Source organism: Sander vitreus, chromosome 5 (genome assembly GCF_031162955.1).
Source record: "Sander vitreus isolate 19-12246 chromosome 5, sanVit1, whole genome shotgun sequence".
NCBI classification, from domain to species: domain Eukaryota; kingdom Metazoa; phylum Chordata; class Actinopteri; order Perciformes; family Percidae; genus Sander; species Sander vitreus.
The window spans coordinates 31705466-31731363 of record NC_135859.1 but is presented as its reverse complement, the minus strand read 5'-3'; the positions used below and the strand labels follow the sequence as shown (position 1 = coordinate 31731363).

Genomic DNA, 25898 nt, shown 5'->3' with positions numbered 1-25898 from the left:
AACGTGAGACCGCTGTGTTCAGATTCTTCCACTCTGGAGACTTGTTATCAAAAAGCCGCAATCCTGGGCAGAGAAACGCCGGCTTAGTGTCGACAGAAGAATATGCTTTTTTTAGTCTTGATATGGCCTAAAAGAGTCACTCTTTAGATACACAATGAAATGGCATCTTAACTTCCTTAATATATGATTCCTGCTAAAACAGGCTGTTGGAGTGAGATAGGAGTCTAAACTGTAAACCATCTGCTGCCAGTTTGAAAATATGGTGACAAACTGCAAGCTGTATGAAAATGCACTGGTGGAATTTCAATGCATAATACAGTTAAGTTCTTGAATCTGTGCAATACCAGTGGAGAAGATTAAAAGCTGATGGATTAATTATGAGGGATGAAAGGTGGAATTCCTCAAAAATCTGTGTTGGTTGGAATAGGGCCGGGGTGTCACGATTTCAATTTTGCCCACGTCCAAAGTAAATAAGAACAACACACAGCGTAGCTTACAGCTAAAATCACAGCATGACCTTAGCTGAACTTCTCCAGACATCATGGCCACTGCCCGAGTCGGAGATGACGGAGAAATAACAGAACTGGAAAATCCTCCCGCTTCCCTGAAGTCACCGGTGTGGCAACATTGGCTTTCCCCGTGAGTTATGTAAACAACCAACCAACTGTAGAGCGTGTGGGCTCCAACAGGATTCCATTGTGCATTCAGGTGCCCCTCGTTAAGATCATGGTGCATTCAATTACACCTCATAAACTCTGAGAAACACAAAACTGTTTTTGTAAAGTACCTTCTGCCATCCAGTGGCTCTTATTTTTATGAGGTCACTATTACGGAGTCATTGTTAGAGCATCCATTTGATTGTGTCTTTAAAGTTTGTAGTAAGCCTGGTGTCTCAGTCCTGCTGTCGGCTGTTGACTAAAGTCTGAAACTCCAGCCATCATTTTAAAGATAAAATGAGTATCTGTAATGCCCATTTTGGTTTGATATGTTTTTGGGTTTGGGTTTTTGGGTGCATGCATTTGGCAATTTCCTCAGAATTTCCTCTTATAATAGGGAACATCACTGTTGGTGAATAAAGGAACTTTTTGCCATTCAAAGTTTCAGTGATTCAGTAGAAACAAACCATGGTTTGAGCTCGACAGCTGTGGATGTTGTGTTTATCCAGACAGGGTTTTGTAAGGATTACATAAGCACAGCAAGTGTTTACCACCCAAAAGGGAATGTGTGGTATGTATGTTCAGTTGTTCAGCAACTCTTGTTGCATAGAGGAGGGATTTTGTGTTGAAAGAATTATTTTGAAGAGTCAGCGTCCAATAATCCATATTTTAGAATCTAAAGACAGAAGCAGCCTGTATAACCACAGTGTAGGCTGCTAGTTCTTACCCCCGCCCTGCCTCTGTGAACATGCCTGCTCCAAACTTTGAAAGTGGGTTTAAAAGTGCAGTTTACAGCTTTATTCGATACCTCAGGTTTTGTAGCAGTAGGTCGGCTCTGGTACGGTGAGGTGAAATGTCTGTGATAACTCTCTCCCAGGCTGTGGATTGTATGAGGTGAATGGATGTAGTGAATTGGCCTCAGCCCATGAAGCCTGCCTGGACTGATGCCCAATACTGCGCTGCTGGATATTATAATTAGCTTCTTAGTGGGACTTTATTCAAGTTCACACAGGGCTCCCAGGCAAGTCTGGGAAAGACATTTCATTCCGTGCACGTCCTCAAAAATATGCACAAATGCACTAAAAAAAGATGGGAATCCTGTGTAGAAACAGTTAAACCAATGAGATGCAACTCATAAATCTTAATACCCCAAATCTTAACATCAACAGTAGTAAACAAATGGCATGGTGATACGCAAGGTAGCTTTTTGACTGGGTGCTGTTAATTGATTTTCCGATATAGTATTTAAGGGTTAATCTTTACACACACCTCTTCAAACAATGAAATACGTTTCACTTGAGTTTTAACCAAAACTCTTTCAGTCCCTATTCCTTCTTTAACATTAAGATGGACTGAAACAAATCGTCACGACTTGAGTGACATTTCCATTAAAAAAAAATTATATTGAGAGCATAATAGATGTAAAAACATTCATTAAAAGGATTGATTAATACCCTTATCTGCTTTCGATGCTATTCCTCGTTAAGAATAATCTTCAGCTGTAGCAAAAATAAGGACTTAGTGACAGTTAAATTGACCATAAACATATCAATCAATTTCATTATGTGTAATTTGTATTCTATACTAGAAGGGAACTCAGAGAGTGCAGACCTCCGCCAAGGCTGTCCCCTATCTTGCGATGTTAAGGAAAGTAAAAATGTTTGTATCCACCCCCATTGTAGTTGTTTCATTGACATCCTTTACTGCCACCTAAGAAAACTCCTTCTTCCAAAACGCATGAAACACTCTTTGGCTTTAGCTCGTACGCAGCCATTATCATCATCATCTTCTTCTTCTTCTTCTTCTTCTAACAAGACAGCCGCCAGTCCCGCGTCACTAGCGCCAACTCAATTCTTGATTGGCCAACGGCACATTTAAAGCGAATCATTCAACAAGCATGCTCCGACGTAAGCAAGGGCACAAGAGAACGATAACGTAATGTATGATATGATGATGGTCGGAAAAAATGATTGAGTCTGGAGAACCCGTCAAAAACGGACACAAAAACGTCACAAATATCAGACAAAAGGCAAAAACGTCAAGCACCACGGCACATTCAAATCATTCAACAAGCATTCTCTGACGGGGGCAAGAGAACGATAACGTCATTTATGATAGGATGATGCAAGTGTGTTGTCATGTTTAATTGCCCCGGGCCATCGGGCAACCCTGAATAATATTGGGCAGTAGTTTTTCTGCAATTTTGCAGACAAACAAACCGAACCGAAAACATAACCTCTTTTGGCAACAGTATTTATACATACTATATTTTGAAATAATGTTATGCATGAGTTCATTCTACTATATTGGACCCTGAGAAAACATTTTCAGGTCCCCTCATGGAGCTTTGTAAAAACCCATGGTAAAAACTAAAAAGTACTGTTCCACAAATGCTAAAAAAAAAAAAAACGACTGTATAGAATAACAAGTAATCAGTCAGTGCATCCCAAAAAAAACCTGTAATGGGGCACTCATTTCCCCAAACATCAAATCCACCAGCATCATAGAGATGTAGACGCCTGATGGGAGGAAGCAGAGAGGTTCGAAATGGAAATGTACTGTAAGTCTCGGGTTTACTCTCAGCCGTGCACGGCCACATGATGTCTCCATTACCTGGCTGAGGGACACACACACACACACACACACACACACACACACACACACACACACACACCACCTGCGGCTTGTACACAGCGCAGGCGACTGGTTTTATGTGGCACTCTGTTCTGATTGGTTGTGGGCAGTGCTAGGAGCCGAAACTGAATCCAGGAGCTGATCTGCAGCTACACACTTATTAAGTCGCCTCCTGACTGCCTTATTTGTTATCGTTTATTGAGTCGATGTCCTGACTAGGGGTGGGACAAAATATCGATAAAGCAATACATCGTGGTCCTTCTTCGTGCGTTACGAGAATCTATACGCTGGCGCCAAATATCAATATTTTAATAAAAGAAAACAAGGCGCTTCAAATAGATTTTACTGGTCCCATCGTTGCTACCTCATGGCACCTCGAGGTGGCGCTCAACACATGAATGAGGGAAACCTAAGAGGAAGAGGTTTTTTAACGGGATGGCGTACAGCAGTTTGAGAAAACTAACACATACCCCAGCCACGTTGAAGTCCAAAGTCTGGACCCATAGTTGCTCTATAGTTTTAATTTCTTATAGTAATTTTGATTTACAGACACACAGAAAGCCTTGTGCTGCAGGATTGTGCTGTTTCTTAACAGTTTGGACTTGCAGTGAATGAAGAGAGAAAACCTTTTAACCTTTTCACTAGAATTTTGTATTCCTAGTTAGACCGATATCGTGATGTATCTATAGGATTGTCTAGCAATATATTGATTATGGCAGAATTGCTGTATCGTGATATTATCGGTATGGTAAGCCGTGTATCCAAGGCTTACCATACCGGTAATATCACGATACAGCAATTCTGCCATAATCAATATATGTGAGGCGCTCTGTGATTTCCACCCCTAGTCCTCACTGCTGCTATTGGAGACATATGGAGTAATGTTTCAGTCAGTTCAGCTTTAGTCTCGCATTGCCAGACCTTCCTCCACAGCGCTGCGGAGGGAGGTCTGGTTAGTCCACACAGCATTCTGGGATGGGAGAAAAACGTGCTCTGGTTTATTTGCATTTCTTTAAACCAATTAACATCGTCTTGGGCTGCACTAAGCGCTGTACAAAGCAACGGTGCCCACCTCTGCAAAAGAGCCTCGGGAAGGAACTTGTTTTGGTGGAACGTGCAACCGAAAACTCAGATTGGACAGATAGTCTAGCTGCTGTTTGGATTTACCGTTATCATTCTGATGTGCATTTATATGGCTGATAATGAACTTATCTTCAAGGATTGTACTAGTGGTTTTACAGGTTTAAGCCCATTTATTACAGATCATGCATACTTCACATCCCAGCTGAAATTTTTGTCTCTATGAATATTTTTCTACTGTTCCATGCTACTATTGGTTTCTATTAATTTCCTTACAATATAAAACTCTATTAGCAGATTCATTAACAGATGAATGCAGACTTGATGGATTACACATCACAGGCAAGGTTCAAAAGTCCACAAACTCCAAGCAAAAACCAGTCCACTAAATTCCACAGATTGTTATTCTGGATCACCGCTGAAAACTGTAAGGGGTATGTATATGATAAACTGTTTCAATAGTAGGTTTGTTAAAAAGTGCAATGGACTTCTGCTCAAAATATAAAAGTTGAAGTAGTTTTACTGCACATTACTGTATTCAAATGATATTGTTACACCATGAAAAGGTCCTAATTTTTAAACTCTCATAAATAAAATGAATAAATATTTTCCTTCAGAGGTTTGCAGAATTTTGTTAATGTCATCCTGTTCAGGATGACTCTAAACATGAAGTTATTTGACTCTTTAAAGAAAATTAAAGGGAAAGTCAGCTCATATTACATTATAACACATTGACGTTGCCGCGAAAGAAGGACAAATGCACCAAACGGTGCAGGAAAGATTACACCAGTGCATGTACACAGACAAAAAAAGGAAAACCAATGGATGCTTAGGATGGTATCCAAATGTATCCAAAATTTTAAAAAAAAACCTGCAAAACATGCATTTGATAATGGTCAACAAACATGCAAAGTAAAAAATGCATTGTAGTTAAAGAGTATAGCCTTGCAAAGACACTGGTCTGGTTCTTTTTAAAACAGGAAAGATCTTTTAACTGATTGATAGAAACCTTCTTATTGTCAACAAACATCCGCAGTGGAAACAATCGTTTTTCTACAGCGATTCATACGGACACACACTTGTAAAGACGAACACACCCACATGCACGAAATGTACAACTTAATCTGCTGTGTATAAAACTTTCCAACCAAAAGTGCTTTACAAACAGTATAAGGACAATAAAGAAGATAGTATGGCAAGCAATAAAAGTGCAAGGCAAGCGCCTTTCTGTGGACTGGAATAATGAAGCAGGTCTGAAGGAGGCAGAAGCTCTCTCTGCTCTTTCTCATAATTTCCTGGCATGTCTTTTGAGCCTTCGTCGATACAAAGGCGGTTTTATCTGGGAGATGCAGCGACCGGCGGTTCCATTCCTACGTTATGACAATATCATGACTGTGACAGTGTGACTCAATTCTCTTCCCTTTTCTTGGCAGAGAAAGTTTTCAGGTTGCTTGAAAAAGTTGGCTGATGGAGTAGTTTACCACCACTAAGCCTCACTGCAGAATGTGACAGTGTTGACATGCAGCAGAGCTCAACAGTAGTCATTGAAGCTGTTCAGAGTTTGTCTGATAATCACACTGAGATTGACATTTTGTTCACTTCTTTCATTCAGTCTGGCATCAGGTTCTTGAGGGATCATCAGAGGTGTTTAGAAACAAGTTACTTTACTCTGTTGCATGTACTCAAGTAACGCTTTTTTGGAAATTGTGCTTGTCAGAGTAGTTTCAATGCAGCATACATGTTACTCTTACGTGAGTAGATTTTTCTTTTTAGAACATTACATGTTCTACATGTACATAGTACATTTGGATGCATTCATCGCGCTACTTTTATTGATTATTTTATGCATTCCTCGTTGAGAGGCAGGTGATCAGCTGGTCGCAGGTCTGCTGACGCTCTGTTATCCTACCGCAGCAACGCCTCCACATGACTGTTAAAAGACATGGCTGATACAGCAGAATCAGAAAAGGGTTTATTTCCACAATAAGTTACACTTACTTGGAATGGTGCATACATAAACAATAGTGCTGTCAAACGATTAAAATATTTTATCGTGATTAATCGCATTAATTTCATAGTTAACTCCCAATTAATCACAATTAATCGCACATTTTGTATGTATTCTGTGTCCCTAGATTTCTTTTTGTCCAATTATTTTTTCTCATATTAATGCTCTTATCAACATGGAAAAGTGGATCGGCTCGCTTTGTGCTTTTGTCACCTGGCTTTGACAAGGGGGCGGAGAATTGGCATCTAGCCGTGTGTTTGGCCATCAAGTGGTATTTCAGACTGGACGTGCTGCGATGATAGCTCAGTTCACGACGACAAAACACACAGACCACTTTGGTCTTGTCAATGGAACCATTTGGCAACTTTTCAGAATCTTATTGGCATCCATTTCGGCGTCTCGCGCTCGCCATCCACTCAAAACGTAACGTTAGCCTACTACTCTTTGGCCGGCTCGCAAGCCCAAACAAGTGTGTGCGGCGTGCCTGTTGTTCTGTTTCCGGTCTAGCTAGATCCGGTGTGGTGTTGTAGTTTTTCTAACGTTACTAGTTGTTGCAACAGCATGTGAAAAAAACGACAAAGTTTGCTAGGCCAAAAAGAACGTTAATCTCGCGCTAAAATTTTTTTTACGCCGTTAAAATGGGTTTGCGTTAACGCCGTTAATAACGCGTTTAACTGACAGCACTAATAAACAAACATATTAAACATTAATATGAAAAAACAATAAATACAGAAACCAATATGTACATACAAAATAACTATATATATATATATATATATATATATATGGTACAGTGTGTGCAATGGGCAGGTGTATAGTCCAGGATGAAGGTTAATGCAAAGTGTAGTGGTGGGGGTCCGGGGCCTTGTTGATGAGGGGTTCAACAGTTTGTGCCCGGCTGAGAGGCATCGGCTACAATCTGTCCTGCTCGCCTCAGCATCCTGAAGGCGTACAGGTCCTAGAGACGGTACAGTGCAGCCAGTCACCTTCCCAGCAGAGCGGATGATACGCTGCACTCTGCCCCTGTCCTTGGCAGTGGCAGCAGTGTACCAGATGGTGATGGAGCAGGTGAGGATGCATTCACTGATGGCAGAATAGAAGTGCACCATCATTGTCTTTGGCAGGTTGAACTTCTTCAGCTGCCGCAGTAAGTACATCCTCTGTTGTGCTTTTCTTCATGAGGGCGCTGATGTTCAGCTCCCACTTGAGGTCCTGGGAGATGATGGAGCCCAGGAAGCGGAAGGATCCCACAATGTTGACTGAGGAGTCACCCAGGGTGATAGGAGCCGGTGGGGCTGCGTCCTTCCTAACGTCTACAACATCTCCGCTGTCTTCAGAGCGTTTAGCTCCAGGTTGTTCTGACTGCACCAGGTCACCAGGTGGCCTGTAGGTGGACTCATCCCCACCAGAGATGAGTCCGATGAGGGTCGTGTCGTCCGCGATCTTCAGGAGCTTGACAGACTGGTGACTGGAGGTGCTGCTGTTGGTGTACAGGGAGAAAAGCAGAGGGGAGATGGTGCTGGTGGTCAGAAAGGTGTTTCCCCAGCTTCATGCACTGCTTCCGGTCAAGAGTAACGTTATAGCTTTCAAACAGTGCAGGTTGTTACTGGCAGGGTTGTTATATTGCTCTAAGCAATTTTCACATCAATGAAATGAATATGCATATTTACAGAAATGTGTTTCTGTAAATCTGACCCGTACAGCTGTGTCAATTTCATCCATGCTTGCTGCCATTTTGTAGCCATTTTGTCCGACTCTGGCACTGGAAAATGACGTCCTCATTCCTAATCTGGCCTAGGAAAATCAGATTGGCTCAGGTGTTTGTTGTTCTGGGTAACAGCTGTCATTTTTGTCAACAACAAACCCACAGATTATAGATTCTGAGCTGAAGCCGGCGGGTTACATTTTTATTATTTCAAAACTGAGGATCTATTTTTGGATCAACAACAAACTGCGTCTCCTCAACGTGACACACGTCAATGAAAACACAAAATGTAAGTCCTCAGTTTGGCACACACGCACACACACACTGGTGCTGCTGCTGCTGCTTTTAGTAGCAGACAGGGATGAGAGTGTTGTGCTTACTTGGATGTTTTCAGGCCCACAGTGCACCACTGATCCATTAATGCATTAATGAAGGTCTTATCCTCCACTGAAAAAAATAAATGAATGAATCTGCTGTTTCATAACAAAGCAGCTGTGTTTCCTGAGCCCTCTGTGTGGGCGTCACCCAGCTGGGCTTTATACACTGGCTTCAGGGCCCGCCCAACCTTTACCTCTACTGCAGCTTCCTCCAGAGACTCCTGACTGCAGGTGAGCGTGCAGATATCTGCCTCAATGTGCTGGTAAAGCTGTTGTAACGATCAGAAGTTAACCAGTGTGTGGAGAGGCCTGGCATGGCCCGCTCATTGGGTGGAAACGTGCTGCGAGTCACCGGCCAAAAGCTTTATGTTCAGTTTTGGCAGTTTGCCTTTTCCTCTTATCACATGGCGGTTTTTTGTATACTCTGAAACAGGAAAGACTAAAAAATTTCAATTTATACACTTTCTGTTTCCTGGTTTAAACCCTCTGTGCCCCTTTGATGATTTTGCATCAAAAATTGCACCCCTATACTCAGTTCAGTGAGCTCAGTATCTCCACTGAAGACTTTAATGGTGCAGATTAACTGAAGACTGAAACATGCACGTAGGTTGTTCTGAGATGCTCATGTGGCTGTGTCTTTTATACCACAATGTACAACTTGTATAATATTTACATAATGTTTTCCTTCCACCTCCTGACAAGAGTAATTTAAGTACATTTACATGATTTTGAGGTATTCATTTTGAGGCATTTCTTTTTTACGCCACTTTATACTTCAACTGCACAACATTTCAGGCAACATCTCGCGAGATTTCAGAGCGAGACTTCGCCTTGAGGGAGACGTGGTTAGACAAGATAACAGACCAGATCAACCGAAAGGTAAAGAAAAACGTTTTATTTCTCTGTAGGGTCCTTCCCATGATGTTGTCAGAAGAGTTTGTCGGGTCGTCCCTCCTCGACACCTTTCTGGTGTCTTAAATTGGAGGGGTGACAAGTTCTTGAAACTGACCATCATGCCTCCGTTACACACTGATTGGTCAGGTGTGTCGAGGTGTGGAAGTAGTTTGAACTTTTCTCTCAAGCTCTCTATTCTGGGGATTCTGTCATCCCGTCAAGACAAAGGCCAAACAAGAGGGAGGATGGTTATGATTGCAGGTTTGGCACTTTTGCCCTATGTGCCGGTATTGAGCTGCCGTGTGGCGTTTTTAATTGCAATAAAAAATATGCCGAAATAACAACATTCTGATGCTGATTTGTAAAAAGTCTGAATTCATACTTTATCAGGTCTGTCCACAAGACAACAAGCAAACAACTTTGAAATGCTTGTTTTCTGCATGGAGTTCGGATCGATCAGGGCTCTGCTGACATTGGAGCTGCTCCATAAACACAACAACAGAGGGATCATTTCAAAACGTACCAGGTAGTCACACTTCCCCGCTTACCTTTCCCAAAGAAAACTCCTTTCTAAACACTGATTGGTTTCTGCGACATGTCTACATGCAAATTTCTCGCTCAAGTTAAAATAGTTCAACTCTCGCGAATTCGGGCTGCGTGTCGGGACTTTGCGTCTATTCGCGTCTTTGCATTGACTTTGTATGGAATGGCGCCGCCGAATTCGTGTGAAACACGTTTTGCGGGAACACGCCATTAGACGTGTTAGTGAGCTTCAAACATACTGAGTATACCCCAAAGCTACGGACTCATGAAAAGGCAAGGGACAGCTTGTTACTTTTGATGCCGTATGTGTGAACGTGGTGTCACCTAACGAATGATGGGAGCTGTAGTACCACAACACAAAACCTATTCGCAATTGGAAATGAGGAAAAGAAAAACTCACATTTTGCACCTTCTACACCATAAAAATAATAGTTAGTTTTAGCCCTTTTTTTCTAAATGTCACTTCCATGGTTTTCATGTTCTTGGAACACTGACGCTCTCTTCTTTCCACTCATATACAGACATTTGCTGTGTGTTGAAAACCTCAACACAGGAAAAAAAATCTAGCAATGTGGAACTGCAGAAGCAAACAAAGTTTTTCCTAATTTCCATAAAAGCATGTCTAGCTTTGATTATTCTGAAAATGAATATCGCAATGTATGTCACACTCAGCTGGCATAAGCTTGTTAAGAGAGAAAGTGTAAACTGAGCAACAACAGTCTGTTTCAAAAGGTTAATAGTTGATTTGCTCTGTTGTATATTCAGTTTGCTAGCTTGTTACAGCAGGCGTCGGGACTGTCACCCTTGGAGCTTTGCCTCGCCTGCTTTCAGCCTTGACGGCGCCTGATGTTTGAAGCCGCCGGTCTCAAATTATCACTTTTCCAGAGACTCTGATCTGATCTCACCTCTCGCCTTAAAACAAATGTGTAGAAAATGTGCAAATCTGAGCCTGAGATGCGGGATAACAGCTTTTTAACGAGGAGCGCTACCTCAGCTCTGTCAGCGGTCTAAGAAACTCCAGAGAGAAAAGGGGGTGTTGATTAACATCTCAACTTATGTTGATGATTTTTCACACATTATTTTCACTTTCCTACCACACTAGCATTTTCTAGGTTCTACCCCTCACTGAATCACATCTTCCTGTAACACATTCAGTTTTTGTTTTTTTTTAAGATTATTTTTTGGGCATTTTAGAGGAAAAAAAATAAAGGCTATTTTGACAGGACAGCTGAAGACATGAAAGGGGAGAGAGAGGGGGAATGACATGCAAAGGGCCGCAGGTTGGAGTCGAACCCGGGCCCACTGCGTCGAGGACTAAACCTCGACATATGGGTGCCCGCTCCACCAACTGAGCTATCTGGGCGCCCAACACATTCAGAGTTTAAGCTGCTCTAAGTAAACATTCTATAATTAAAGGTACACTGTGTAGGAATTTCTCACATCTAGTGGTGAAATTGTATTTTGCATTCAAACGAATAGTGCTCTCTAGCGCCTCGCTTTTTCAAATGCATGTTGCAACTACGGTAGCTGTTATGTACCAAGAAGCTATGACATGTCGCTTTTTTGGCGATGAGGATTCCTTCTCCTGTGGCTCGGCATAAGTATAATCCTCCATTATCCTCCAGTGCAGGCTTTCAAATTTGCTGGGGCATGTTATCTCCTTACATATACCTACGCTCTCCGTCTCTGCAAGATTGGGAATGATTGAGATTTCTCTTGGCACAGCTACCAGAAGACTTTCAGACAGGTTGCTCACATCACATCTACATCGTCTCTCTCAGTTGGAGGCTGCGCAGTAACGCTCAGCCATCACCGGAAAAGTGCTTCTAATGGCCTTCACTGGTCTCCGTCCAGAGCAATGGGATCTGTTGGTCCATTCTTATATACTGTCTATGGTTATGTCCCTCTCAACGATTATAGTTTTTCAAAATGGCGGAACGACATGGAAGCCTCCTTGGACTTGCCCGTCTAATGTAAATACAGATAAGAAATTCTTCGCTTACGAGGATAAGTCAGATCATTGGCAGAGATAATTTTACACCAATGAGGACATATTTATGAATGAAGATATTGATTTTAGCTAATAAAACACTACACAGTGTACCTTTCAACACTTTTTATTATATATAATCATATATATGCCGTGGCTCTGGCCCTTGGTCCTTTTTTCTGAATGCTGCTCGACATGCTGCTGCTGCGACTTATGTAAGAATGTAAGCTTGTTTACTCATTAGATAGTCGATGAAATATTCAGTGCAAGATTAAATTCACATATATTCTAATCTCAGAAAGATGAAGTTAGGCTCAGATTTGAATCCAGTGTCGTCCTCTCCTCATCAGGATGTACAATCGGAGCATGCTGGGAGATTACGACGGTATTTTTTAGAGGTAAACAACACAAGTACCAGCCTTCCTGTGTGTGTTAATGTTGCTGAGTGTTAGTTTCCTCTGCAGCCTGCCCCCTGCCAGCTGTGGCTCACTTATATAACGTTTGTAGTCAGTTTTATTGGCTCTGCAGTAGAGTCGGACATCTCCGGCTCTGCGAGAAGATCACAGAGAGTTTGTGCAGCCGATGAAATATGTTCTCTGCCGTGAGGAGGCATAATGTTCAGGGTTACATTACCTGCGCTGAAGTACATGTATATGATCTGCTTACTGCAGTGCTGCTGTGAGCACCTACGCATACGCGTGGCCTGTGTGTTCGCATAAAGCTGAGAGAATGGGCCTGTCATGAAGGTTAGCAGGTCCGGACTCAAATTGTTCTTGACGTATGGGTGACATACTCTCGGTGACATCACCCATAGGTTTCTGAAGAGCCAAAATGAAGGTCAAAGTGGGTGGCTCGGGCCGTCGCCATCTTGTCAGTGCCTGATGTCGGCTAATCCAAATATGGGCAAAGAGGTGGATACTTGATGGAGCTGAGGCGGGCTGAATGAAGCCTACAGTCTACGCTCGCTTCCTGGGACGACAACCCACCTGTCACCCAAAGTGAAACACCCTTAGTTATGCAGAATTTTAAGCCTAAACATAATTTAAACGGGTGAGTTATAAATCAATTCACCCCCCTACAGTTGTTATGAAGGGTGAACTATAGAGACCAAAACTGGTTTTTGTACCAGGCTGTAAACCTGTTTAATTCTTCTGTAAAGTTTGGCATTTAAACATGGGGGGGGTCTATGGGCATTGCGTCCCTTATGGAGCCAGTCTCAAATGGCAACTCGATAGACTGCAGTTTTTGGCACTTCTATGTTGGCTTTATTTTTCAGCATCAGAGGTCGCTTGATTGGGAGATTTTGGCCATATCGCCCAGCCCTAATGTCATGCAGAGTTCTTTAGTGTGCTCGCGTCATTGCAATGTGAAACCAAAACTAAACAGATCTAATGTTTACAATGTAACAAAAATGTGAACCTTGGTTCAGACTTTTAGGTGTGTGACTTTTTTCTAAGCTAAAAAGACTTGACACTGAGAAAAAAGATCCTTATTTTGCCGTAACCCAATGACACGAAAAAAAAAGTAATCCACAGCGATCAGTAGATCCACAAACAGAGTCACGGTGTATCCAGCAAGGCCTATACGAGTGTCACATTCACCAGCCAGCTCCAAACACGTGAACGAGGCCTCTCCACTTCGCCGTTTAAACAAAGTGGAATAAACGTATAAGTCCAAATCTACACAAAACCCGCAATCAATTAGTAAGCTGACATCAAATGTATATACATGGCATTTAGGAAACCTTTATTGCAACGTTGGCACGGCAAGATGTCCAGACTAGTGCAACAGTAATCTTCGTTTTTTGTGTCCTGCTGCTCCCATCGTCAGCCAGGTAATATTTTTTTTACTAAAGCAGTATATGAAATCTGATGTATTACCTACCTCCATTTAGTTGTTTTGTGTTATTTAAGATATTTATAAAAAATTTGGTCATGCCAGACGTATAATTTTTTAAACAGCGCAATTACCCGTTTGAGCCACCAGGGGGGCAGTGCCCCCCCCCCCCCAGCCGGTCAGACCCATCTGCTAGGGGGCAGAGACTGAGAGCTACATGGATAAATATGCAACAAGCCACTTTGAAATGTTTTTCTTTTCATGAATACAAAAGTTGGGTGACCCCCCCCCCCCCCCCCCCTCGTGACAAAAAAATGTTGGGTGACCCTCCCCTCAACAAAGAATAAAAAGACATGACCCTCCCCTATTTTCCTCCGGTGGTCCATTCCATAAATACCGAACAGTCCCTTACTCACCAAAGCTTTACATCCAAGAACAAGGCTTCTTTTTTTGCCTTGTTAAAAGGTGGTATACACCAAATGTAAGTTGCTATGGATGAAATAGTCTGCCAAATCATGTAAAGTAATGGTGTAATATAGTTGGGTAGAGTGAAGCTAATCAAACTTTTTAACTTTCGGACCAAAAGAAAATGTGATCACACGCTCACTTTATACCTCATCTGCACTGAACACCATCCATAGTATTCTGGCTCTGCAGAAATGTGACACACATCCTGAATCTAATTTAGTGATATCTCTACACACAATGAAATATTTTCTCTGCTGCGAACATTCATAAAGACCACTTTTCATATTCCTACACATCGTCGCGTAGAGCCCTTAATGTGTCAGGCGAGGCTGCATCACACTGCAAATGAATTGGGTAATTTACAAAAAATGTGTGTCCATTTTAGGGAAAGAAGATCTCATTACCTGAAAGTCACACTGTATTATCTGACAGAGAAGATTTCCATTTACCTGCTGTCCTATTAACACGTTTTGATTTTATCTAATCCTACCGATTTTATTATATTATAGTTTGTCATTAGTTTTGTGGGTTTTGAGCAGAAGGAGTACTTTAGTTTGGATACATCATTTGGGAGCAAAACTGTAAGACCCTGGCATTTGGATTAGTATGAGAGAGTCTGCAGCACCTTTTGTTGTCAGATCAAGTGTTAGTCACAAAACCTTTAGTAAGAGAGAACAAGGTTGTTGTTTTTTTTCCATCCCGCCTGGTGCAAGCTCACAGGATTGCACAGGGCGTTATTTGAAGTCTTGTGTGAACATAAAAGCCTGCTCGTAAAAGTTCCCCGCAGTGAAGACGACCTAAATAAACACAGCCCCAAAATAATACCCTCCCCGAGTTAATCTACCATTCCTCAAAATGGAGATGCTGGAGGAGGCATAGGAAGAGAATACCTGAGGATGGAATGGGATAGTATGGAGTGGCAAAGCAAAGCCATTTGGTGGATGTTTCTGTCCAGAGTGCATTACAGCAGCATGAGTGGATGCATTTTTAGCAAGACTGCAGTCTGACCTCTGAGTCATGTGGTGTTACAGCCTTACTCTTCACACTAGGAATGGGTCTAATAACCCCAGTGCCTTGCTGCACGCAATCAGGCTGTCAGTCAGACTTGAATTTTTGAACAGTGTCTGTTAGCCTGCCAGTTGTGCTTCTTACCTCCAGCCTTCTATCTGACAACAAGTTTACTATTACTTCTCCTGCAGGTATCTGGTTCCTTTCAGTATCGGGCCATATTCAACAGTAAAAGAAGAACTTGAATTTAAATATTGAAAAGACTGTAAAGAATCTGTTGAGAGTGCTTCATTGTACTTTACATCCTACTTTCCTTTGTCAGTTTAATCTAAATTTGATCATATATTCAAATGATCCTAGGGCTTAATTCAGTTAATTCAGATTCTAGAATTCTAGATTTTTGTTTTAAATATATATCGGAATATCGGATTTTTTGAATCCCCAAATATTTGTATCGATATCGGCCTTAAAAATCCTTTATCGGTCGGACTCTAGTCTGGATGTAGAGATGGCTCCTTGTAAGCCGTCCTACCCGTGATGGGGTTGTACTCAAATCTGTCCCAACGTGTTTGCTGACCTGCGTTATCTCGAAATATTCCCAAAGAAGGCATTCCTACACGGCAAAAGAATGCAAAGCAACAGAATGATATTGTTCAGACTTATGTTATGACTTATGCTATATTCTACATATAAGCTTTTATCAAAAATAATATATTCTGACGTAACTCTTTTGTGATTAGCAACATTTTGATTACTAACTGAAATTGAAATACATATTTTCTCTCAGTAACTGTAACGCATTACAATAGTTTATTTACGTATCGCCATTAAATGTAACTAGTTACTACCCAACACTGCTTGCTGCACAACCTTTATCTAAACAGGCTTCATAACCAGCGATAGCTATTGGTTCTTCATGCACAACAAAGTTCTACATTTGTAACACGTCACTTAACTGTAGTGAACCTAATTTTGCCCACGTGGCTTAATTGTTGCAAAAAATTTTCTCCGACTGGAGTTTAATGATGCTAATCGCTGTTTGTTTAAACAAAATGAAAGGCTCTCGCAGGGTTTTTGTTCTCGCTGAAGATCTGAGTTTGGAGTGTGTCGTTTTCATTTATTGTCTCATGATGTGGGCGTTGAGAAGCCCTTTGAGACTGTAACTGTGATAAAGGGCTATGCAAATAAACTTGACTCAGAGGGAGGAGATGCGTTTAAAGCACCCAGCGTTCATACCGTTCTATCATACTGTATTGGCTTTTGTTTATGGAAAGCAGGTCACACTAAGACTCTTTAGAGTTGTATAGAAAGTCTTTTTTTTCATCTAGAGGGGGAAAAAAACATCCTTGCTTATGTACTCACTTCTCTGGCCTGTTTTCATTGTCTTTTTGTTACCCGCAGAGCTCGCCATCTGCTGTTACTGCAGCACCGCCATCAACGTCCTTAAAAAGTCATTGCTGTATTTTTAATTATCTTCGTTTAATCACTTCCCCTCTTCAGAGAGATGAAAGGTTATTAGAAAATGAGCCCACATGGGGGATTTATTATAAGTGCAGCAGAATACTCTATGCTAGTATAGACAGCCATGATGTTGTCCTTGTGCCAGGTGCTTTAGCATTCACTGTTTTTTTTTTTGTGTGGCATTGGTGCTGAGATGATCCTGCCTGTATAACGTTTACCTGTCCTCCCTGTCTGCCACGTCTTGTTTGATTGCACATGTCAGCTGAGTTTTTGGGCTGTGTTTTGAATTTAGATCCCAATGGAAGTTTGCGTCTCGCCATAAAGATTTGACAGAAGGAAAAGCAACAAAACAAAAAGAGAAAGCTGGGGTGCAAATGTATCAGAATGCTCTTTTAATTCTAATATTGCCTGTATTCAATGAACACGAGGTCGTGTTGTCGTTGCGGTCTGTTTGCCAGCAGGATTATTTGGTGGAAGGGTGTAGCATGGGCCAAGGAAGAACCCATTACATTTTGGAGCAAATTCAAATCACGGGGTGGATACACAAATTATTTTTCACTTTCAGTGACATTGTAAGATAGGGCATTTGTGCTGCATTCCTGTGGTGTCGGAATAATTGTAAAAATGAGTTCCCGGCTGGGAAACCCCCCACCCCCCACCCCAAGTCTGAACGTTAACATTGCAAGATAGGGCCGGCCTTGGCGGAGGTCTGCGCTCTCCGAATGCCATTCTAGTTTAAGTTTTTGTTCAAGTACTGTACTTCAGGGATGCACAGATGTTTCAGCTACGTCTTCCACATCTGTGGTATATTTCCAAAATCTTCTATCCCGATATAGGTCATTTCATATCTCGATAACGATATTACGATGTAGCATGTATTCTGGTAATTCAATAAATAAATAGTCTACATGAAATAACTACATGGTAAAGCCTATTTCTTACATTACTGTGTGAATTGACAAATGAACTGGGTATTTTCTCATTTTAGTAAAACATTTTATCAACTAAAGTGCAAAATGAACCTAACGTTCAAGGATCAGAACGTTAAGCGTCGCCCCAAATTACATAAATATTGCCGTAATGCAGTTCAGCCGCTGGTTTTCTGACATTGCATTAGAAACAATATAGAAAAATATATATATGATGGACATTTTTATGCCGTTTTGATGGTCTTCATCATCATATCGCCCCAGCCCTACTTAAACAGGGAAAAAGGCATCGATGAGCCAAAAAGTCATTGAGTATTTGCACTCTCTGGATATTTGAAGATATCCTGTAATATTCTGCAGGATCCCCTCTACATATCTTTTTTTTTTTTTTTTTTTGGCAAAAATCGGTTTAAAAGTGAAATCCTTGGCATACATCACAGTATATGTGCAGGTTTAAAAAGATACAACCACAGTAATGATAGCCTTTTTGTCTGCCTACAACCCAGTTAATCTCTAAAGATCCGGTAGCAATGAATGCAGATTTTGAATATTGAATTTCTGAATTATTTTGTTTACAAGCTTGTCACTTTTTCAACGTAAGATAAAGCCACACTAGAGCGCTGCTTACATGGCTGCAACACAACAAGCGCCTGGCCGCTACGGAAACTAAAACTTGCCCATGTGAAATTTGGAACCCATGATCAGATTTGAAACCAAATCCTCCAAACGATTCCAATAAAGAAGGGAATCTCATTGACAGCCAATGAAGTCACGTTTTTTTCATCCGAGATCAGAGCAGAGATGCAGCAGAAATGCGAAGAGGTGAGGTTTCACCAAACCGAACACTGTGGCATAACCACAACCAGCTTTCCTCTCTCCTTGTTGCTGGCGTGAGAATAAGGCTCGTTGGCATTCATGTGTGGAGTTCAGGGTCTCTCACACGTAGCAATCCTCCGTTATTGAGCAGTTGTAAATGCTTTGAAGTTGTGCGGTTGGTAGAAGCGGCATCGTGGTGCTTTTGAAAGGCAGAAATCTCAGCAGCTGGCCCAGTAGTTACTGTGCCGTATTGATCAACATCCTTCTTTTCTGATATTTCTCTTCAAACTGTCCAAATGTTGAGGTCAGTGTTTCCCACAGATTAGAAAGCAATTTGTTGTTTGGGGGGGGGGGGATACTTTTCAATACTCATCTGGTTTGAAGCAGCAAACATTCACTGTAAGAGTAAAAAATGACATAACATTGTTTATAATACGTTTATTTGATTCACAGCTGCTACATATAGTGTTTTGACCTCGACAAACCAACTGCATTTTACCACAATCTTGCGACTAGCTAACTTTCTAAAGCAGGCGCAATCGCTTGTTTGCTAAGGGTCGGGTCGGGACTCCAACATTAACACACTGACAACATTGTATTCAGAACATGAGATAGATACCTACCAACCTTGTGAATTTCGCCAGCCGTCTTCTCTCCTTTATGGAGACAGACGCTGTGCAGCACGGTGGGCTCGATGGTGTTTTAAGCCTCCAACGTCGCTTTCCAGGCAGCTAGGCTAACCCTAAACATAACCATTGCCGCGCTGCCTGGAAGGTGACGTTAAGGGCTAAAAACACCAAACACCACACGGTGGGAGGAGCTGTGTGTGTGTCTGTGTGTGTGTGTGTGTGTGTGTGTGTGAGCAAGACACAAGTGACAGAGAGACGGAGGAGAGCAGGGAAAGGAAATGCAGCTGAACGTGCTTTAAATAGCTTTTAAAAAAAAAAAAAAAGCCGGTGTTGATAGTGCGGCGCACTGCCACACATTAGTCTATGTGGGAAACTGGAGGTACTTTACTTGAGTCTTTTCTTTTCATGCCACGGTGTTTTTATTCTAGAGCTGGGCCACGTGGAGCAAATTAAATATCACAATATTTTTGACGTAATACCTCAATATCGATATTGTGGCGATATTGTAGGGTTGACAATTGGTGCTTTCACAAAATATTAACACAAGGAGATTTTTCATAAATAATCATCAGGAATGTAGCAGTAAGCAGTCCATAAAAGTGCTGCCGCGAGGGACTAAACACTGAGAGATGAAAAACACACTGTGAAGATCCAGTTTCAATGATTTATTCCTCCACATGTAAAATACAACCAGCACTGCAGTTACCAAATGTAAAGTTACTTTGTGATGCGAATAAGTGAGTCAGTGCGGTCAACAGAAAGTGTCCGCTCCCAGGCTCACCCCCTCTCTGTCAGAACCCCAAAACCAGGTGAACAGGTGAAGCAAACAAATATACAATATAATATACAGGGTTCATACGTTTTTGAAAAATGCCAATTCCAGGCCTGGAAAGGTTTTGGAAACAAAAAAAGACCCAGAAAGTTTTGGAAAAGTCGTCCTAACCTCAGCGTTCTATTCGGGGCGCGACTCCCACTATGAACCACATCAATTGTCATTCGTTTTATTGTTAAACCTCTGAGAGTAAACTTAAACACAGATTTTTATTGTTATTGTATAATGTCGTCTGACATTTTCAGGAATACATATTCATGGAAATTTGCCAAAAAAGTCATGGAAAAGTACAGGTTAAAATGAGTATGAACCCTGAATATAATGAATAATATAAATGTGACCATAAACAAAAAATACAGGAGTAACATGTGGATGTGTACACCTAGTTTCTTCTACTGGATGCTTAAAATGATTCCAGACTTGCGGTGAATAAGGGCAGAGCTGTAACGGTGAGCACCATCAGCCAGTCATTGAAAACGAGGTCAAGGTGACGGGGAATCTAATTGACGCTCAGCTCAACCCCAGCGATTCCCCCCGGGAAGTTATACCTCAGCACTGCTCCGCTCGCCCTGTCTCCTCCACCAGCACCACATGGTTACACCACAGGCCCACATCTCATTATCATTTGACCGCGTGGTCAAAGCAAAGCTGCTTCATCTAATGCATTCAATAGTGCGAAGAGATTCGGCGTAATTTAATTAACGCGTTGGCGTGGGTGTGTCTGTGGCCAGATCACGTTAAAACTATTTCACAGCGGCATTGGAATCAAAGTGGTTTGTGAAGAGAAAAAACAAACATTGAAGGCTGGTTTATTGTTGAAGTCTGGTTTTTATTTTTAATCAGGATAAGAAGCAACTTTTTTAAAGATAATTTTTTAACTTACATTTATTTATTTATTTTTTTATATCATTTTAGGCCTTTATTTCCACAGGACAAGATGAAGACACACGTGAATGACATGTGGCAAAGGGCCGCAGGTCGGAGTCGAACCTGCGGCCGCTGCGTCGCGGAGTAAACCTCTATATATACGTGCGCCTGTTCCACCAACTGAGCTAACCCAGCCACTGAAGCAACATTTTTTTGAAATGTCCCATATTGAACATGAAGCATCTGATCCGTAAAACCATTAACTCATCACAGAAGAACATGAGCCGAATGACTCACACTGTGATGACACATGGTTACAGCTCCTCTTAGAAACCGGGACATGTACTGTATACAAGAGGCAAGAGGAACGTCCTGTACAGGACGGGTCAGATGAGAATTTGTGCTGCAAAATACAAACAGAAACTGCACGAACAGTGTAACATAATTGGAAAAATGTTTTGGACTGCCGTGAGGAACGCTTTGGTCTAAAGCCAGTAGTGTGCTACTCATCTCATCAGGATTAACTCTGTAAGGTGAAAACAACAATGAAGTTGGGAGTTCTCCAAGCTGCTAAACAGATTAATACTTAAAGGGGAACTCCACTGATTTTACACATCTTACGCTTTGGCTACATTAAATGCGTAACTCATGCGGACCGTTGGCGGAGTGTATGTTCCGCGGAATGTATCTTTTTAACTGGCTACAACAGCTGCGCACACACGGCGCAGGATTGTGTGAGTCACAGGCGAGACAGAGAGCTTTTGCTCTGGGATTGTTGTTGTGGGTTTTTTTTTTGGAGCCGGCACAGCTCTGTAAAACGTAAATCCACTTATCAAATGATGCAGGTGACAGGAAACGGGAAATAAAAACAGAAACTCTCAAAACCAAACTGCCAATCTCCACCGTGAATCCGATAATGTTTTAGGAGTGCTAAATTGGTGTAGACTTTTAATCTGTTGAAAAGTCTGCAGGAACTCGGCCAGGTCGGAACCGAACCCTGGACCCTCTGCGTCCAGGCATACTTCTCTATATGTGTGCGCCCGCTCAACCGATTGAGCTAACCTGGCCACAGAAGTTGTTTTTTTTAACAGAATAACAGTCAATGATATTAAACAGAGCAAATCCAAACATTTAAGCTGCGGGGAAGTCTGGCATTTTCTGCTTGTTTGATGACTTAAACAACTAATCAATTATCGGCTAAATGTTTCAGCACTAAGTGGATTCATTTAATGTTAGAAGTGAGTATGTCATGATTTTTCCACCGATATTTGGTCCGGGGGCGAGGCTCCTTAATTCCAACTTTTTGTCAGCAGTTTGTGTTTGTCCCTGTCCTGTTTCAACATGACAATGCCGCCGTGCACAAAGCCAGGTTTGTAAAGAAATGCCTTTCCCCAGTTTGGTGTAGAAGAACTTGACTGTTCAGCACAGAGCTCTGACCTCGACCCCGTCCAACGCCTTTGGGATGAACTGGAACACCGACTGTGAGCCAGACCTGATCCCCCCAACATCAGTGTTGGACCTTAGTCACTAATGCTCTTGTGTCTGTACAGGAGCAAATCCCTGCAGCAGGTTCAACATCTGGCGGAAAGAATGAAGCTAGGAGAGTGGAGGCTGTTAATAGCAGCACATTAAAGTTAATGGTGTTGATATCAGGGTTTTTCCTGCATAGAGGAGTTTTTGGCGCCCCCCCAAAGAGGCTTTAGCCAGCCCCAAAGGAAAATCTAGAACAAGCAGAACATAAACTTGAATATGAGAGCTAATCTCAGTTTTATCTCCAGAGTCAGGCTGGATACCGGACTCTCCCGGTGATTTATTTAAATATTAATATCATTTGTTTAACCAGTTGTGTTAATTGGGGTTTTAGTTGCTCAAGCATAACACACATTGTTGTTTATCAAATTGTCAGAAATAACCAACATGGCATCATGACTTTGCCTAAACATACACGCCACTTTCCTAAAGCCAACATGTGTTATCTGTGCGCATTTTGAGCTATCCACGTGTACGTCACACACGTGTATAAAAAAAAAAAAAAAAAAAACTGGTTGGGTTTAGGGAAAGAACATTGGGAAAGGCTTTAGTAACACTCAAAAACACGACAGTGACTAACGTCACACGCTTAGGAAAACAATAAACGGTTGGGTTTAGGAAAGGAACATTGGGGAAGGCTTTATAAAAAAAAATAAACAAAAAAAAAACTGGTTGATAAACGCCACACGCGGGACACCAAGTCCTGTGGTTTACCCATCCGCCACCCCAACCAACCTCGGTCCTTTCGTACTACTCGTTATGGCGATAATTCACATGTAATGTAGGTCAATGGAGGCCAAACGGCGTTGATAAACGCGCTAAAAAACGATTATGCGTCTTGATAACATGCAAAAACGGTATACGAATTGGCGTGTCATACATACGCCACTTAGTGAGATCAGTCTGGAAATAACAGTTAAATGCATAGATTTCTGTCAAATAAGGTAACGCAGACTCATTGCCTTTATTGTACGCGGACTGATCATGCTTACTGCCGTGTGTACAATGGTTGCAAATCTGACTTTTGGGATTATGTTTTTAGCTTTGATATTGCAGCCTCACATTTTAAGCATTTAGCTGATGCTTTTTCAGAGCAGCTTAGAATGAGCTTTAAATCGGGGATCACCCACATTATCAGCAACAAATACAAATACAAAGATTAAAGCTGTATCACCAAGGCGACAAATGTATAAGGATGTGAATGTTTATGTATGGTAGAGACATTTGCTGAATGTAGGATTTTTTCTCTTCTCACAGTGAACGAACTGAACGAGGCCGACAGCCAAGAGACGTTTGACTGCATGAAGAGGCCGAGTGACGGGACCCTGGTCCTCACCTAGACCCCTCCCACGACCCCCCACTGCCTGGACATGGTAAGCCTCCTGTTATTTGTTTGTTTTTATCATACCTGCAAACTAGTTGCTTTTTGGCGAAAGTCACCGTTTTGAATGGGAAAATGTCATCCACGTGAATCATGTAGATCCAAAGAGTTTTTATTTTGGGGAGATGCATACCGCTAGCCTAGAAATCTAGACGCAACCTAGCGGCAGCAAATTTAATTTGCAGCCAGGGGAGTCTAGGCACTCTCCGTTGGCTTGCGAGCTGGAAAAACCAAACTCTGGTCAGGCCAATCACATTGTGTATAGAGTTGGTGGGCGGGCTTATGGCTGCTGCTGCTGCTGGGAGAACAGCGGTCTTCTGGAAGACTTGGAGTTAAGCTTTTCTTTGAGAAAAGAACAAAGAACGGCACTGAAATCATTCTTAAAAAAGGAAGATGTGTTCGGAGTTTTGCCGACCGGATACGGCAAAAGTTTAATCCATCAACTAGCTTCGCTACCTTCTTCGTTGCTCTGCCTGGTTGTAGCGCTATCCTGTTGCGCGCAGAGAGAATTTGAAAGACAACCGTTTATCCCGCCCCTCGGATTGAGCTCCATCAATGGTGAGTTCCCAGACCCAACATCTTGACGTGGGTCTGGCTTGTCGGGCTAGCATACCGCTCAAAACCAACATCAAAACGTAGTAATGTTCCCTCAGCATTTTGTTTTCCTTTCTAAACCTGTTTCACGTAACGTTGTTTCTAAGGTACCGTTTATGTGCTGGAGCAGTGTTTAGCTAGCAAATAAGCCCACTGACAGCAACGTTATTGTTCATATATTTTGGCACAATGTTAAGTAATGACAGTAGTAGTAGCCATAGCGAGTTAAAATGTGGTCTGAGATGCACATTGCAAAATGTTATGTATCTGGACTTGTTCATTAACGTTAGCTCTCTGTGATATCTGTAACGTTAAAGCTGAACAGACTCACAGTAGTAAAACTGATTTTATTGTGATCCAAAGACTGTAAATCCTAGTGGAAACACTGTATGCGTGTGCTAAGAGAGAAAGAGAATGTTAGTATTTTCCTTAAGACTTTATGAAATAAACATGATTGAGTATTATAGATCTTGTTGTATTATTTTTGTACACAGTTATACAATTGCCGGTTAAAAACCGAATGTGGCTGGTAAAAAAGTTGAGTGGTTGGTAGATTTTGGAATCCACCAGCCACAGTGGCAGGTAACCAGAAAAGTTCATTTCCGTCCCTGCTTGGCGTATTTTGCTAGCTTGAGGCAGCGGAAAGTGATCACGCCATTGACCAACAAAAACCTGGTCTAAAGTCAATAACACAGCATTTCATTGTTATTTCAACAGCGCATTAGTAAAATGCTCCTAGGCTCGTTCACAGCGCGCTCACACTATGCTTGTTACACACACAGGGACAGCAGCCCAAAACACATGTTACGCCCAAAACACAAACACAACACACAACCCCCCGCCGTGCGCTTAGATCGTTAAAAAAGGGCCCTAGCTGTAGATTTCTCTCTGTTGTTAGGTACTGATGAGTATTCCGCCCCGTACACCACAACACCGACAATCCCCCAAGGATTTGAGTGAGAAGTTTGGACGAATAAATTCATAGAGTGCGAGGTCTGAAAATATCCCAAACCAATTTGATTTAAAAACAAACAAAACAACCTCAAAACCGAACCTAATATGAATAGAGGCCAGGCTGTCCGCTGCCTACAGCAACATGACCTACGTCATTCAATCTTAAACTTGTCTGTAGATTTTGATGAATCCTAAATGTCTTATATGAATACTTCACTATAGTTTTTTGATTAGATTGGTCACTTTTCTTAATACTAAATTCAACATCTAAAAATGTGATTTTCCTATAAAACCATGGTCAGTAAGAAAAGAACATTTGGATTTCCTCCGATGGTTTCGTGTGTGATGAGCAGGCCCAAAAAGAATCTGCGGATTTTTCTTTTACAGTTTTCAGTGGTGATCCAGAATGAAAATCTGCGGAACTTAGCGGACTGTTTTTTTTTCTGCTTGTGGTGGAGATGCGTTAAACAGTCTTGAGTTTCATTTAATCTGCGGAAAATTCTGCAAAAAGTTTGCATCCGCAAAATACGTGTGGCCCTGGTGATGAGTCTCTGTAATGGTCCTTTTAACACTGATAGATTCAACAAAAAACACAATTTTTTTGTTGCTCGCTCACTACATCTGAAAATCCACAAAGGTTAGAAGCAGAGTAAAGATTTCTGCTATAACGTCACCTCTTCCAAGGTGCACAGAGAAAGGACAAATC

General features: G+C 41.8%; 1 protein-coding gene across 2 annotated transcripts in view; it reads left to right on the top strand.

Annotated features, from left to right (window-relative positions):
• Positions 1-25898, top strand: part of LOC144518658 (spermatid perinuclear RNA-binding protein-like) — a 93605-nt gene that overhangs the window by 14564 nt on the left and 53143 nt on the right. For both annotated transcript variants that reach the window (XM_078251486.1, XM_078251488.1), the window contains exon 2: positions 23521-23636. In XM_078251486.1, the coding sequence (XP_078107612.1) occupies positions 23634-23636 (3 nt within the window). In that variant the 5' untranslated portion in view covers positions 23521-23633. The remainder of the gene's footprint in view (positions 1-23520; positions 23637-25898) is intronic.